The 18,102-nt window shown below is 36.8% G+C and overlaps 1 protein-coding gene across 4 annotated transcripts in view; it reads right to left on the bottom strand.

Moving 5' to 3' along the window:
• The window catches only part of TNKS2 (tankyrase 2), a 62,846-nt gene that overhangs the window by 7,675 nt on the left and 37,069 nt on the right, over positions 1-18,102 (bottom strand). For 2 of the 4 annotated variants that reach the window (XM_022569357.2, XM_022569356.2), the window contains exons 15-24: positions 17,595-17,760; positions 16,613-16,832; positions 13,331-13,440; positions 12,438-12,626; positions 10,309-10,561; positions 9,229-9,311; positions 8,029-8,149; positions 4,953-5,050; positions 4,028-4,102; positions 1,084-1,189 (exon numbers count right to left, since the gene is read on the bottom strand). In XM_022569357.2, the coding sequence (XP_022425065.1) occupies positions 1,084-1,189; positions 4,028-4,102; positions 4,953-5,050; positions 8,029-8,149; positions 9,229-9,311; positions 10,309-10,561; positions 12,438-12,626; positions 13,331-13,440; positions 16,613-16,832; positions 17,595-17,760 (1,421 nt within the window). The other 2 variants (XM_089897922.1, XM_089897923.1) reach the window with 2 other exon arrangements.

Raw genomic sequence — 18,102 nt, 5'->3', positions numbered from 1 at the left:
TCAGTCTGCTATAGCCATTCTTCCAGGGGACTGTGAAATTTAAATGTTGTGTTTTTATAGAACTTTACCAGTCTCTAAAAATTTTCTGCAATCAAAGCCAACTGAAGGAACAGACTGGACCAATCATGGATAACGTGCTTGAAGACTTGATAAACACTACATTAATATCTATATTAATCTTTGCTATAAACACGAAACACCAATCATCAACACCTACCAACTTGCAACATAAACAGGAAATTTCAAGAATGACAAGTAATGGTGCTCGCAATTCAGCAAAAGTTCTCAGAAAACTCCATAGGTTCAATGACAGTGGCTCTTTTCGCTGAAGTTAAATGTAGCCTTGACACTTAGAATCAGTCAGAACAGGATGCATATATTCTTCTGAGGCAATTTTCAGATCATATTTTAACTTTAATTCACCCAACCAGTTAAAAGTAAAACACCATTTTTCAGAGTAATCATCACACAAAATCAACTATATTAAAATAAAAGGGAAAATATGAATAGTCAACATTCTCATTTCTACACTTTTTCTGTTATGGTAATCCTATTTATACACGACCCACTGTAAAACATACAAACTCAAAAGACGTTAAAAATACAGGGACTTCCCTGGTGGCGCAGTGGTTAAGAATCCGCCTGCAAATGCAGGGGACACGGGTTGGATCCCTGGTCTGGAAGATCCCACATGCCACAGAGCAACAAAGCCCGTGCACCACAACTACTGAGCCTGTGCTCTAGAGCCTGCGAGCCACAACTACTGAGCCCATGCGCCACAACTACTGAAGCTCACATGCCTAGAGCCCGTGCTTCTCAACAAGAGAAGCCACTGCAATGAGAAGCCCGCGCACTGCAACGAAGAGTAGACCCTGCTCGCCGCAACTGGAGAAAAGCCCATGCACAGCAACGTAGACCCAACACAGCCAAAAAAAATCACAAAAAAATATAAATTTAAAGATTTACAGAAATACTATTTATTTTTTAAAAATGACATGAGGAATATACAGATTCATTATTATTTCAAACCTGACAAAAAATGCGGAGGAGGGTGGTGGTAGGGTTGGGGGAGAGGAATCTTACCATGAAATAGCATTCTTTCATTTGCATGGTTGTGGTTTTCTTCAGAAACTTCTTTCCTCCTGTGAGTATATCTTTCCCATAGTTTCTTGTTACAAACTTTCTGAATCTTTAAAAAGAAACCAGAAAAATAAAATCTCTAGATCATAATAATTAATCTTATCCAAAAATGGGCCACATAGGGCCAGAAGAGAGGCAAAACTTTTCTCTGAAATATAAATTATGTGTTATTTTTAGTCAGCTAAAAAACTTTAACCCAACCATAAAAATGGAAATATAGGTACATTTTGGAAATCAAAAAACTACAAAGGGGAAAAAAGCTATATGTAAAGGTCAAGAGTACTGTTAATTGATTAAAATACTTCCATTCTCATTACTTTAGAATTATTACTAAAACATCTCCAAATCAGACATGCTGAGTTCTGTATGGAAGTATAAGAAAGAGAATACTATCCTTTCCCCCCTGCCTTATCTGGCTCAAAGTACCATCTTTATCTGTTTTTAATTAAAAATATTTGAAATACACAGTCAGAATGGTCATCATCAGAAAATCTACAAACAATAAATGCTGGAGAGGGTGTGGAGAAAAGGGAACCCTCTTGCACTGCTGGTGGGAATGTGAATTGGTACAGCCACTATAGAGAACAGTATGGAGGTTCCTTAAAAAACTAAAAATAGAACTACCATATGACCCAGCAATCCCACTACTGGGCACATACCCTGAGAAAACCATAATTCAAAAAGAGTCATGTACCACAATGTTCACTGCAGCTCTATTTACAATAGCGAGGACGTGGAAGCAACCTAAGTCCATCGAGAGAGGAATGGATAAAGAAGATGTGGCACATATATACAATGGAATATTACTCAGCCATAAAAAGAAACGCAATTGAGTTATTTGTAGTGAGGTAGATGGACCTGGAGTCTGTCATACAGAGTGAAGCAAGTCAGAAAGAGAAAAACAAATACCATATGCTAACACATATATATGGAATTAAAAAAAAAAGGTTATGAAGAACCTAGGGGCAGGACAGGAATAAAGATGCAGACGTAGAGAATGGACTGAGGACACGGGGAGGGGGAAGGGTAAGCTGGGACGAAGTAAGAGAGTGGCATGGACATAAATACACTACCAAATGCAAAATAGATAGCTAGTGGGAAGCAGCTGCGCAGCACAGGGAGATCAGCTCAGTGCTTTGTGACCGCCTGGAGGGGTGGGATAGGGAGGGTGGGAGGGAGACGCAAGAGGGAGGGGATATGGGGATATACATATATGTATAGCTGATTCACTTTGTTATAAAGCAAAAACTAACACACCACTGTAAAGCAATTATACTCCAATAAAGATGTTAAAAAAAATTGAAATAGCCACACCAAACACACACACACACACACACACACACACACACATACACAAACACATACACCTACCTAGTACTCCCTCTATCCCTCCCTACCCCTCCAATTCCTAAAATTTGTCTGGAGAAGAGTTAAAGATGGATACTGGTTTCATTAGGAGTACTGTCAAAATTTACAATCCTAGTTCTGTTTCTTAGCTGTATTTAAGGGTGCTACAGCCCCCTGCTGGTCCTAGAACACATCTGGGAGCTGGTGGTTTTAGTCTTGGTTCAAATTAACTCAAAATACCATCACAGACATAATCAAGGCACACAACCAGCATAAACAGAGCTCATTAATGTTTAAAAATAAAAGGGAACAAAGTTTTATCAATGAAAAAACTTTTATTAGATATTACATTAAAATACCTTTATAGAGGAAGAAAATAGCATACCTCCCAAATTCAGTAACTTTGGAAATCAAACACATATTCTCTTCCCTGCCTGCACCCTTAACAAACCTCTACACATTCTGTTACTGCTTGCACACAAAAGGGACTTGACTGAAATTTGCCTGTAGTAGGAATAATTATTTGTCTTATTAAAAATTACTATATATATATATCCATGAATAGAAATCTCAAGATGTCACTCAGGTCATACTATGATATGAATAAAATACAGCTCCCAGAAGAATAACCGTTTCACCTGACTAATGTGTGCTTGTTTTATATCATCTTATTTCTAAATAGTATGAACAGAGCAATCTCAACGAATAATTTTAGTATTCACTAATTCTAAAATATGACATCTATTAGTATACTCATAACAGTATATTATTGTGAAACAGTAATACAACACAGCTGAAAGATTTGATACTGTTCACCTTTGAGTTTAAAATTTAGGTATTAGAAAGATACTTGCCACAGTTTAATTATAACTCTAACTCTTATCATGATTAAGAATATATCAGTGTAGTTAATAGAAAATCACTATGCATCTCAAGTAGAGTATGCAGTTTGGTTGCTATATAGCTTAAACAACAACAACACAAACTAGCAAAGCTGAAAAAGGTCCTGAGAAGAGTAAATGATATCAATAACAGTCAGGACTCTCTTTAAAACACTTTTTTTAAAGACTATTTTTGGAAAGATGGAAGGTATAGAAGGAGTACTATTAAAATTACCAAAAATTGGTGTATGTGGGGACTCACAGAAACCTGGAATAGTCACAGTTAGGACAAACAAACCATGGTGCAATTATAACGATGGGAGTCCTTCCATGAGTCACAAAAAAATTCAACTTTGTTACAACAGAGTACCTTAATAGTAGTTTACATATTTAAAGTCCTAAACCTGCAGGATTTACCTTTACCCCAAGATAAAGCATAATCCCTAAACTTAAATATGTTCAACGGAGGCTGAACTAGTATTTAGTACAGAGATTTGAGGATCTTAACCTTCCAAGGACATATTCTTTCCCAAAATATCCCCATATGCCCTGTGAAAGACTTATTGGGCTGGACAGATTACATTCTTGTGAAAGTTAATCATGGCTTCAGGCTTTGAAAACTATGGTCTCAGCAAACTTCATTTCCACTAACTTATTACCTTGAGAATATTGTATCTGCTGAAGATTCCACCTGCATGACCTCCATCTCTGTGCTCTCGGACTGTACTCTGCATCTGACGGAAAAATATTCCAAATATGCGTGCATTAGCTTTTGTGTTTTTTTTTTGATTTAGGGAACATGGTTCTTGACTCATATGATTCTATTTTTGAGAATACAAAATGGGTTTTTAACATTTTTGTTGTTTAAGGAATGAATTCTATAAGTTCACACATACTATTTTTGAGGGATAGCAGATAGCTAATACAATCAATCTAAAAATACATATAGGTGAAAATTATATAATGCAAACTACAGGAAGAAAAAGAAACAAGCAGATGCATAGGTGAGCTAAACATACAAAGCCAACCACTTCACATACCAAAAAACCCCCCAATGATTTGTTTCCATTTGTTTTGCTCTAATAAAGCACAATTTGTATTTCATTGAGAGTTGGAGTTTCCTGAGCTTTAGAACTAGGTCTCACTCAACTTTGTATCTCTGTGCTCAGCTCACACATTTAGGGTATGATGTTCTTCAAAGTGCAAGGCAGTATTCTAAGATTTTGGTGGATCCAAGAGTCTTATGGAAAGAAAGCTAGAAAAAAATTTCCTAGATAAGTAGCATTCACATGTTCTGGGTCTTGTCTAAGATACTGGGCTTTGCAATTGCCTTCACGAAGGAACAAAGTATTAGCAACCTCTTCTTCAACAGAATTCTGTGTATTAATTGTAGTGCTAAACCAAGTTATTAGAATTAAGGTTTACTGAGATAGTGTACTTTAAATGCTGATTTCAGAAGTTTTCCAGGTGGTAAAGAGTTAGGGACATTAAAAAACCCTGCTACATACATGTTCAAGTAGATCTGGAAACTTCTGGGAAATTTAGCCTACTGAACCAACATTTATTTAAGGTATATGAACATACCTCTTCCTCCACAGACTGAAACTCTTTATCATCAGGAGACAGATCTATGAGAATTGTTCCACTTCCAGAGGTGTTCAGAGTTAAGTATGGGTTAAGACCTATCAAATGAAATTTAAAGGTAAAAAAAAATTTGCCAAAAAAACCCCCCAATAAACATCAACCCAAAACAACCACCTAATTTATCTGATGCTTACTACCAATTTTAAAAAACTTTTTATTTTAGGATAATTTAGATTTACAGGAAGGCTGAGAGCACTGAGAGTTCCCGTGTGCTCTCACTCCACTTCCTAATGTTACCATCAGGAACATTAATGTTTCCTTAATGTTACCATTTTACACAATCATAGTACACCTGTCAAAAATTAAGTAAAGTTCAGATTTTATTCGGATTTCACCAGTTTTCCCCACTAATGTCCTTTTACTTTACCAGGATCCAAACCAGAATATCACACTGCATTTAGATGACTGTTTTTTTTTATCTTACAAGTCATAAGGGTTTTGTGAGAATAGTTCAGAAAATCTTTCTATTCTTTATTTCCTATTTGTCACATGTTTTCTTCTTCAAATTATTTCCTTTATTAACTAGGCAGCCCTTTCAGCATTTGGTCCTTTTATTTTTTGTAAAACTGAGGAAGAAACTTGCGTGGCCTTAGGTAATTTTAAATCATCCAAGAATGAGAAGTCATAAAGTCTACTAACGATGGAATGCTTATTCTAACCCATGACAGATTCTTTAATTCAGCAATGAATTTGTCATATTTTCTGAACGTCAACAGTCAAGATAATCATATATATTTTTGTATCTTTACTCTCACAAAAGCTTTTTAAATGGAATCTTAAAACAGAATTTTCTAATTTCTTTGTTACAACTGTAACACAACTCTCCTTTAATCTCTACAAGATCTCCAGAGCTCCACTGTTTTCTGAGTTAGGGCTCAGATCCTTTACTGCTGGGTTAATGCATGACGGTTTGCCTCTGGAGACTAAGAGCACTGTTCTGGTCTGAGTAACAGTACTACCACCAACATGCCAAACTCTGATAAAGATGTATAGATATGGCTGAATTACAATGTCTACAGGAAGTATGGAGACTATACAGAGAAGGTATTTTATAGAAAAAATACTTAATAAAGTCTGTGACAAACACTTGACTAAGCCATCTTCTAATGGCCTCAAGAAGACATTTATCAGTGCTGAAAGATGAGAACAAGTAATCTATTTTTTAAAAAAATAAATTTATTTATTTATTTATTTTTGGCTGCATTGGGTCTTTGTTGCTGCGCGTAGGCTTTTGCTAGTTGCAGCGAGCGGGGGTTGCTCTTTGTTGCGGTGCGTGGGCTTCTCACTGTGGTGGCTTCTCTTGTTGTGGAGCACGGGCTCTAGACGCGTGGGCTTCAGCAGTTGCCGCTCATGGGCTCAGTAGTTGTGGCTCGCGGGCTCTAGAGTACAGGCTCAGCAGTTGTGGTGCAAGGGCTTAGCTGCTCCGCGGCATGTGGGATCTTCCCGGACCAGGGCTCAAACCTGTGTCCCCTGCATTGGCAGGAGGATTATTAACCACTGCACCACCAGGTAAGTCCCAGAAAAAGTAATCTACTGACTTGACGCACTGAATGATAGCTAAGGCTGTTAAGTCAGCGAGATGAGGGAGTGTCAGAAGCTTGCCACTGGTTCCATTTTGCAAATTGGGTATAATATAGGTATAGAATCTTGGCTTCAAATGAAAATGAGGAAGGTGGTAACTTTATGTAGGAAAGTGACCCTGATGTGCTAGATCAGACAGTCATTCTGTGTCATGATGTTTCTCCTCCATGTAGGAATGAATGTTCCTATTAAATTGTAGCTGGATGTTATCAGAATGACCAGAGGCAGCACGGAGGTACGTACCTGACACTTGAAGGCGGTGTATCTGTTTCCATCATTGTTTCCTGAGCCTTTCAACAATCTTAACTTCTATCCTACCAGAGCCAGTGTTTTCTAGTAGAGTCATGATGCCAGTCCACAACTGAGGGTTCTAGCTCCTCTTCATACTAACATTCCAGGGAGCCATGAATCTTCCCTCTTCTTTATCTCATAAAATTTTGTCTTCTATACTAGAAATATCCAAGACTATCTCGCATTTTAAATATTTTGCCCCAGTTCCTATCAGGCAAGTAAAGTGCATCTACCTTTAATCAATTCTATTCCAGAATTCCAGTTTAAAACATTCTTTAGCTTGAATCACCTGATTTTCAAAGCTGTATTTTTTCTTCTTCAAGAGATGGACCTATCCTGGCTAGCATACATCCTTCCCTAAAAATGCTCTCATTTTTGCTAATGGGGGTTTGTCTTTAACCACAGTTGTACAGCCAGGTCTTCAATTACAGGATGTTTCTGACCCTGGGGTACATCACTCCCTCAGTTTAACAATGAACTTAAAATGTGGCTCTGACACCTAAAATACTTCATCTTTTATACCTGATATACAGGAAGTGTGAATATCTACTGAACAAATGCAATTTGCATTTTCCTAACATATCAACATTCAAGAGAAATAAAATATTATTCAACTTTGTTTTGCTAAGTTTCTTTAGTTGCAACATTACTATTCCCCAATATTTTTGTTTTTCTTTTGTTCCCCAATATTTTTACTGCAAGTGTTTAGAATTTAACTACAACAAAAGAGATTCACAACATTATTTTATGGGCAGGCCTGAACATCTAGTCATTACCTATTATATTACCATAAGATATTAGATATCCAAGTTTCAGATCTTTTAGAACCATACAATTTTTGAGCTACAATAACTTCAGAAATAAGTGAATGGAAATAACGGAAAAAACTTCAGAGATAAAGCAACACCCACATTTCTCAATGGCCCAGACACTTCACTTAGGTTCACAGAGTTAAAGGCAGCAGCTCAGGAAGCTTAACAGTGGCAGATTTAAGATTTGATCCCAGGTTTCTGGAATCCTACTCAGTACGCTTCTTATTAAATGGACTCTCTGTTACAGATTTTAAAATTATCATTTACTAAGTTGAGGGCTGCCTTTGTGCAAGCTGTTAAACTGATGATAGCAATGACTTAAAATGAAATACCTTGTTGCCCAGAGATAAGTCTCTCAACTCCTTTAATTAGTTTGTGTCTATGTCCATAAGCATTGATTCCAATCTCCTTCAGCTCCTTGTGCCCCATCTCAACTAATACATCCAAAGTGATCTTACAAAAGAGAATGAAACTGTTTAGAAGACTTGTTTGGAAGACATTCATATATTGGTGTTCTCACAATGTATTAGATTTATCCATTTATTTCAAATTATTCCAAACAGATTAGAAATGAAAGCACACCAGCTGTTAAACTGAAACTGAAAAGTTGCAGATAATTAAACAGAAAGTTGAGTCATGAACTACCAAAAATATCATTATTTTCATTTAATATAAGAACCTGAGCAGAACTAAACTGTAAAACAAAAATGCATTTTCAAATTAGCCACATTTAGGCACACTATTTTACCATCACTCTGCATCCAACCTATTTACACAATGTCTTAATGTAATGTTCCTACAGACTCTGGACTATGCTAACTGATAACTTGAGCATCATTGTTCAAACTAAGCCTTTTACCTCAAATATATTATTCCCATTTTGTGAAACTGAAGACATTCTTTAAAATCCTGTATTTTTTTTACAAATCTTCCATGAAGCTTTCCCTGAACAGTCCAGCTTGTAGTAACCCTTTTTTTCTTATAATTTCTATGCCAAAAACTTGACTCTTTATATGTTCTTGGTATAGCTCCCTAACTAGATCAAAAGTTCCTTAGGGGTGCAAGTCTATAATAATTATATTTTCTGGACTCAAAAAATCAGTGACTGTATTCTGACAGAACACTTTAAATTAGGACTGTTCTAGAAATGCCTAGATATATAGTTTGTGTGTCTATGTGTCTCCCCATAGTGGCTAGCAAAGTGTCAGGCTTAGAGTGGGTAGTGACTGACACAACAGAATTGAACAAACTGAGCTCAAGGATAACTTACTTTTAAGAAATGAATACGCTAAACTTACTCAAGAAAGCTATTTTACTGCTACTACATAAGAAACAATTTTTATGTGCTAATAAACTAAATGGATATTCCAAGAACAAGCCAAATTAGAAGACTGACTGATTTCCAGTCTCTTAAAAAAACATCCTTTTCACCCCTCAATAGGCTGAATGGTTCAGGGCATTTCAAGTATGTTCTATTTTTCCCTTGAGGTTCCCCCAAACACCAAACCAAGCAAAACAACTCATGTACTTACCTGTTCTCTCTCAAATATATCCATTAGGTGTTCAAGTCCAAGGTTCCTTACAAACTGAGTTATGCTAAAATCTACTCCTGGAACTAGAAAATAAAAAAAAATCACAGTACACAAAATTTCATATCAGAATAACGTGTATCAACATTATAACAGCAAAGTTTTGTGACATTATTACATGCATGAAGAATGTAAAGATGAAGCAAAATATTAACAGCCGTTTGGGATATAATATTAAACTTAACATCAAAAATTGCAAGGAGGAAGCTATAAAATTTCAACATTATTAGAAGAGAAGAGTTAACCAATGGGGAACTCTCATGTTACAAAGATATCTTTTATCTTTTCTTTTTAAGAAATTTTATTTTTAATTGTATCTTTAAAATACGTTTCCATACAGCTTAAACTAATAAAATGTTATATGTCAATTATATCTCAATTAAAAAAGCAGAGTCTCCCTATCTTTGAAGAGGTAAACTATTTTACAAAAAAAGTTTATGAAAATAAGTTCCAGTGTTGCATAGGGTGAGATCAATTTTGACAGGAAAAAGGTAAAGAGACTGTAGGTATGTGTCTTTTTTTCTTTTCTTTGGCTGTGCCACATGGCTTGTGGGATATTAGTTACCCAACCAGGGACTGAACCTAGGCCCACAGCAGTGAGAGCGCTGAGTCCTACCCACTGGACCGCCAGGGAATTCCATTTCTTTTCTTTTTAAAAAATGATATTCAAAATTAGGTATTTTGATGTGGGGTTAAAAGTATTTCATAATTCTGTAATAGTACACTGGAAGAGATAAATAAAGGCATAAGTACTCAACCAAAAGGACTTCTATACCTTTCAAAAAGTATGTTTACATCTAAAGAGTAGGTTAGCAGCAGAACACTCATCAAGTCTCATCGCAGAGGGAGAAAGTTTCATTAGGAATTCTAATACTAATGTAAAGAAAACAATAAAAGGCTAAAACTTTTAGGCTATGTTAATCTGATACTAACAGTTGTATCTAAGGTTAAAAAAATGGCTTTTTAGTAATCCAAATGACAATATGTGGCTACAATACCAGTTATTTTGGCTGAATGTCTCACCTTCCTTTTTCTCCAAACTGGAAGCACCCTCTGTTCCACTTGAACTAACTACTGAAGACAGTTCAGAAAAACTGCCGGATAAGTTGTCAAGACTGCTGGCTGCAGAAAGGCTTGATGGGCTGGATGGACCTGAAGACAGAGCATCTGCAGTGGCTCCTGGGCTTCTCACGCCATTGAGCACTTGAGATTTATAACATGAAGGCAGAGCAGAAGGGGGCATGGCTGCTGTCAGGAGAGCACTGACATCATCTGCCTAGGGTATATGTCAGAGAGATGAAATCTGCAATAAGCAAGTTTTAAAATTCTATACTATACCCAATAGAACGCATTAAAAAATATGAAAAAAACCCAGCAGATTTGCACTAGAATTGCTTATTATATAAAAATTATTTTAAAAAGTGAACCAAATAAGTAATATTCAGCTAAATAAGTGATATTCAGTTATTAAACATAAAACATTAATACACAACACATCTTCTGAGACATACAAAATAAAACTGTTAAATGTGGCAAAGCAAGAAAAAAATCCTAAGATATCATGATTGAAAAGCACTGAATTTTAGAAATATAAAATTTAAAAAGATTTAAAACCTTTTAAAGGCATTCTGAAGACGTAATTCAACCTACATAGAACTTTAGCAAACAGAATGAGGTTTTTTTTTTTTCTTTAAATATCCAGTAATATATTTGTTCCTCAAAATTGAACATTTGGAAGGGTAGGAAAAAAGATAATCATTTTAATCAAATCTGCTAGAATGGAAAAAAAATCCCAACTTTACTGGTATATTAATTTGTTTAATAAGTAACAAATAACTATTCTTTAACAATGCTCAATTAAGACACTAAGTAATTAACATTCAGCAAGAAGTAAACAGTACTTGTTTTCAAGGCTTTTCATTTATACTGCCTTTGCACTCCTCACCTTTTTCTTCCCCTGAATCTGAGGACTCCCATGACACTCATAGTTGGTATCTAACACTTAAAAGTAACATTAGCACAATTTTTTGGGTGCTTTTTATGTACTTGATACCACGCCGAGGACTTTAAATACATCACCTCATTTAATTCTCATATTAACCAGATATATTTTACCTGCATTTGGAGATTAGGTAACTGAGGCTTTGAGGTTAGGCAACTTGCAACACTGTACAACTGTAAGTGGTACAGCTGGAATTCTAAGGCAGGTCTGTTTGACTCTAAAACCCATGCCTGTTTAGTGCACCCTGTTTCAATGTCACTTAATTATATCTCGTGGACTAACATATGTGCAGACTGAATTAGAAAAGGTCACTTCTAAGGTAGTTTGGAACTGGAAGGATATTTCCCTTAAGAAATAATGTTGCAAATATGGTTGGGTTGTCAGCCTGCTGAGAAAATTCAATTCAACCCCCAATGCAGCTGAACTAAATCAGCTTCTCAATGTAACTTGCAACAGTGGAATCTCAGTAGAAAGCAGTGCGCAGAAGAGACTCCCCCTCCTCTCCACCTCAAGAAGAATTTCTTCCCCGTTTCCCTCCACTGCTCTGGGTCAATGTCTTCAGTGGCAGAGGCAAGAGAAGCACTTGCATCACAGTGGCCAAAGCAGAGGTTGGAGGCCACAATGGAGACACCTACAGGAGTTTCCTTGGGAGGGGAAAGAAAAAAAGACTTCCCATGGAGAACTGGAGGAACAAACTTGTTTCATGAACAGTTTTGGTGGGGTAAGCAATAAAATCTTTGGGATGAGGCAGTGCTGGGAGGGAAGAAAATCTCTATAAAGGCAGGCTTTGCGGCTGCACCCTGAAGGCCATGTTCCCAGCTGGGGAAGTTCATAAAGACCCATGGGCCTGTAGCATCTTGTGCCCTATGCACTGTAACAGCATCCACTGAGGGCCTTGCCTGCTTGTTTCCTAACTAATGTAAGCAGCTATACCTTATACTTCTTTTTCCCATTTCTAAAAGTACTCAGCTTACAGTAACTGATAATTCTATTATTTACTCATTATGTTTTAATACCAAAGAGGTCTAAAATTTAAATTGGGCTAAAAGCCAGATTTTGCCACATTCACCATAAAGACATTTTATATATACCAAGTGAATTTTAAAAAGTCAGGAAAGCACTGAGATTTTTCAAAGAGCCCATCACTTACTGAAACTAAATCTAAAGGTGTTTGTCCTTCCTGATTTTTAAGAGTTGGATCAGCTCCATGGGCCAACAATAAAGCACAAAGCTGTGTTCGTCCCTTTTGGGCTGCTTCGTGCAAAGGTGTGAAAGCCCATTTGTCCGTAGCATTGACACATGCATTATACTTTATTAGTAAAGCTGCTACATCTACATGCTGTAAAAGAAAATACTCCTGTTACAGTCGGAAATATTATTTTATTGTACTTTAGTTCTTAAAAAGAAACCAGCTATATACCTATTTTTCCAGTTTCAAACTTACTCTAGAATGAAAAACTGTGTTTTCCCCCCATCATCGTAATTTATGGGTAGCTGATTAAAAATTACAGTAGTAGACATTTACCTAACTTGAGAAAATATCTAGAAAATCATTAAGAATTCTACACAGGAACTAAATTAATAGGACTTTAACAGTTTCTAATTTATTTAAGTGTTATAACTGCTAAACATCAATTTATAAACCAGCAGCTTTCCTTAATTAATCAACTGAAGATGGTCAATACTGATTGTTAACATTCAAGGCTATTATAAGTCAGGAACAACGCATCTCATCTCTACAGATTCGTATGAATCCCAATGGAGTTTCTGGGCACCAACAAATAAACAAAATCACCAACATCTCACTGAAAATAAGATACATGTGCTAAGGAAGGCAATACAACAGAAGACAAAACGTGCTGCACGTCATATGGCAAGCTACAGTAGATTCGGAATTGAAACTTGGAAGTTATTTAACCTCTTTAGTTCTCATATTTACTTCTCTGTAAAATGAGATGGTCAACTAAATTCCTTTTGAATTGTAATACTGATTTTCACTTTAAAAATTTCAGACATTTTTAATGGTAACATGAAAGAACTTACCCCATAAGATGCTGCATTGTGTAAAGGAATAAGTCCTCCTTTGTCTTGAGCATTCACATCAGCTCCATGTTGTAGCAGATACTCTGCAACTTCTAAGTTATTATAACCAGCTAATTTAGAAAAAAAGTAAAATTACTTGTTAATATAAAAAATAGCTACATATATGTATATATACAAAGGATAGGATTTTTAAAATAAGAGATTTTTATAGAAATCTGAAATTCTCCAACGGAGTCTATTAAAGATTTATCTTATGAAAAAAAAATTGCCCACCGGCCTCAAGTTGGAAGCTTTCAGTAATGATACCCATTTGTTTTGGAGACTCTAAAGTTCTATTGACTGTTATACTTAAATCTTTCCTTTTAAAACCTTCTTACCAAAGTCCCTGCCTTCAGAGTTGTTGTATACACAACTTCCTGAACTCAGGGACATGGTCTCAAGGCTGCAAGCAAAAGACATCCAATCATATAAAAGCCAAGTTAGGAACACAAGTGGCTAGCAGAGCAGAAGACAACACACCAGTGTGGGTCTCAGGGCCCCATTTCCCTATAAGGCCACAAGGACATGCTTTTTGCTAGAGAGAACGTAAGGGTGCATATCTCTACAAGCAGCAGAATCCATTGCTGCTAAGGCCATGAAGTCATAAAACCTAGTATTTTATAAATGTACCGTAACCTCCCAGCTGTCATTTTGGGAACTGTCAGCTATCTTAGTAAATGCATGCTCACGGTAAAGTATGTATATTTATTTGACACATAATCAATAGTTTGAAAGCAAATCTGGAACTTAATTTTGTCAACATAAAATCAGGTATCACTTGAAACTTTAAAATAGTTCAAAGTATTTAACTCATTCATTTTTACTGTAGTTTTCAGCCTTTTGCTGAAAGATCTAAAGCAAAAAAAAAAAAAATTTAGTAAGATCAAGTAAAGAAAAACGAAACTACTACCATAAGCTAAATACTACACCAAATCCAAAAGTCCTTCCAGATCTCAAAGTATAATACCGCCTAAGTAAGAAACATTTTGTGTATACAACGTATTTGCCACTTACAAAGAACACAAACTTAAATAGTAATATTAAATGTTCTAGGTAAGCTACCATAAAGATACAAAGCTGATATACGCAATTATGCACAGCACAATTCAAATCAGAGGTCAGGCCACATCTTGTCTTCCATGGACTAGAAACTCCTGATTGCCAGTGGAAGAAGAAAAGCTTTACCTCGCTTTGTTGGCATTTGTGGCTTATCGCTTTTAGTGCACTTTTAATGCTCTAAAAGACACATAGATGGAGTAATTCTTTTCCTTTGCCAGTGGGGTTCCAACTTACATGGGGTCATAATTTAAAGGTAAAAACCACATACACTAAAATTATCTCTTAAGGGACTTCCCTGGCAGTACAGTGGTTGCAAGAGGCCCGGGTTCAACACACCTGGTTGGGGAACTAAGATCCTACATGCTGCACAAGGTGTGGCCAAAAAACACAATAAAAAACCCCCCCAAAACAACAAAAACCTAGGAACATAGTTGCTCACATTGTGAGGCTGAAAGGAACTGAGAGAAGAGTAAACTTACACCTCCTACATTACACAAAGTGGCAGAAACACCTGCATTCTTTTTCTCTTTTCAAACCATGTGTATTTAGATAAAACCTGTATGAGTCAAATGTGCCTATGATGCAACTCCACTAAAGTATTAGTTGTAGCTCAGTGATTTTAATGGCCCATTCCCTAGCATCTTTTTTAAAGGAATATGCATTTGTAACTTTACTGTTTTTATTTATTTATTTAAAAAAATTTTTTTTTGCTGTACACGGGCCTCCCACTGTTGTGGCCTCTCCCATTGAGGAGCACAGGCTCCGGACGCGCAGGCTCAGTGGCCATGGCTCACAGGCTCAGCCGCTCTGTGGCATGTGGGATCTTCCCGGACCGGGGCACGAACCCGTGTCCCCTGCATTGGCAGGCGGACTCTCAACCACTGCGCCACCAGGGAAGCCCTATTTTTTATTTTTATTTATTTATTTATTTATTTTTGCGGTACACGGGCCTCTCACTGTTGTGGCCTCTCCCGTTGTGGAGCACAGGCTCCGGATGCGCAGGCTCAGCGGCCATGGCTCACAGGCCCAGCTGCTCTGCAGCATGTGGGATCTTCCCGGACCAGGGCACGAACCCGTGTCCCCTGCATCGGCAGGCGGACTCTCAACCACTGTGCCACCAGGGAAGCCCTACTGTTTTTATTAAAAAATTTTTTTTTGGCCAAGTGGCATGCAGGGTCTTAGTTCCCTGACCAGGGATTGAACCCGTGCCTCCTGCAGTGGAAGCATGGAGTCTTAACCACTGGACCGCCAGGGAAGTGCCTCTAGCCATCTTCAATGCAGCTCAAAAAGCTGTGCTGAAATCACAATGCTGCATTACTTGCAGTGAAGACAAAGATACACAGCGCCAATTTTATGAGTAAAAACTTAGAACAAATGTTCTGTACTCAACTGTATTCCCCAAATATCCTGTGTTGAAGCCCTAACCACTAGTACCGCAGAATGTGACTGTATTTGGAGATAAGGCCTTTTAAGAGATAATTAAGTTAAAACAAGGCCGTTAGGGTCAACCCTAATTTAATGCGACTGTTGTCCTTATAAGAGGAGGCGATTAGGCCATAGAGACACCAGTGATGCACATACACAGAGAAAAGGCCATGTGAAGCCCCAGAGAGAAGGTGGCCATCTGCAAGCCAAGGAGCGAGGCCTCAGAAGAAACCAATCCTGCCAACATTTCCAGAACTGAGAAAAAACATTTCTGTTGTTTAAGCCACCTAGTCTGTGGTAATTTGTTAAGGCAGGCCTTAAAAACTAATATGACAAGTAACAAGAAGTTTATGTAACTTCTGGAAGTCTTTAAAGATTTTTTCCGCTTATGCTTAACAGCTATCATCAGAAGAATGGAAAGATTTAGCGTTCCATGAGGACGGCCAGCTCAGCAGGCCTATTTTTAAAGTTTCTGTAGCCAAAACACACTCACCAAAGATGATTCAAACAATATGATGACCTGGAATAAAGGTTCCAAAGCACATGGTGACTGGCAGAGCCTCTTTCGATTGTTCTTAATGAATGTAACATGCTAGCGCTAAAGTGAACATGGCCCTGTACAAATACACTAGAGTATAACTGTTGTATTAGAAGATACTTGATTTGAATCTTTCACTTTTACTTACAGGAAATATTTTACTCAGGTAAAACGAATCTTAGATGTCACCAGCCTCAATCTGTGACACTTCATTCACTTACCTGCTAAATGTAAAGGTGTTGAATGTCGGCCTTGGGTATCACGGCAATTCACATTATCTGGTGAAGACAACTTCTTTACTCTGGCTAAACAACCCTTCTTGGCAGCATCCAACAAAGCTGCATCTCCCCTAAGTAGATCTTGAATATCTGTATCTCCATCTTTAACAAGATCCAAGGGAGTATTTCCATCTCTATTTTTCTTTGTAGGGTCTGCACCATGCTGGGCATGTGAAAAACAGAAAAGGAGGAATTACCTTAAGTTTGCCCTTGGTCAATGAGAAAATATTCAATGTAACGATACCAAAGAAAACTTTTTTTTTTAAACATCTTTATTGGAGTATAATTGCTTCACAATGGTGTGTTAGTTTCTGCTTTATAACAAAGTAAATCACCTGTACATATATCCCCATATCTCCTCCCTCTTGCATTTCCCTCCCTCCCACCCTCCCTATCCCACCCCTCTAGGTGGTCACAAAGCACTGAGCTAAAGAAAACTATTTTATACAGAGACTATACCTTAAAGGTTAACATGACTGTTAATAATGCTTAATTTAATAAATAAAAAATTACAATAAAAAATACAGAGGCACTTAAATATTACTGGACTTTAACAATGCAATAATATAGTCAAAATTTTAAACTACATTCAAAACAAGGTAGTATTTCACTAAAAATTACCTTTCACATATGCTATTTTTAGTTTTCACAAACATATTTCAATGTTCGTATAAATTTAACTATACTCTTGTTTTTACTGTAAAATATCTACACTGGTACCAGTATAGATAAACAAGTACTATCAATTTCATTAGTACTAGATAAACCTGGCTTATACTGTTCATGACATTTATTCTGAAATCTAGGTACAGAATCAGATTTTTGCTTCCTACCCCCTAACTAGTTTAAGTTTATATTAGAATTATTAGAAATATCATAAACATATTCTACATAATATACCCTGTCCATAAGTACTTAAATATACCTGGAGCAGAAGTTTGCAAATTTCATATTTTCCTTTTGCTGCAGCTTCATGTAAAGGTGTAAATTTCCATAAGTCTGCTACATTAACTACTGCTCCATGCTTAACAAGAAGTTCTGCAACTTCATAATGTCCGTAAGAACATGCATTGTGCAAAGGTACAAGGCCTCTGAAAAGTTAAATAAGCAACACAACACAAAGATATATTTAATTTAAATAATTACATACAGCTGATAAATTTCTTGACCTGCATAAGAAATTTTACTGATTTAAATTTATAGAACCTAAATTTATTGAAAGCAGAAATGGAATTACTTTGGGGCGGGGGGGTGGGCAGAGAGGACATTTTAAAAATATTTAAAATTGCAGAGAACACAACAAACATCTATTTTGCAACATCTAGAATTAAGAATAATCTATTCTATTCTATAGCCATGCAGCACAGCTTATGGGATTTTAGTTCCCCGACCAGGGGTCAAACCTGGGGCCACGGCAGTGAGAGCACTGAGTC

This window comes from Delphinapterus leucas, chromosome 16, assembly GCF_059928025.1.
Source record: "Delphinapterus leucas isolate spDelLeu-1000000601 "Yukka" chromosome 16, BTC_Dleu_Yukka2, whole genome shotgun sequence".
Classification (NCBI taxonomy): domain Eukaryota; kingdom Metazoa; phylum Chordata; class Mammalia; order Artiodactyla; family Monodontidae; genus Delphinapterus; species Delphinapterus leucas.
The sequence above is the reverse complement of the archived record's forward strand: the minus strand, read 5'-3'. Positions and strand labels throughout refer to the sequence as shown.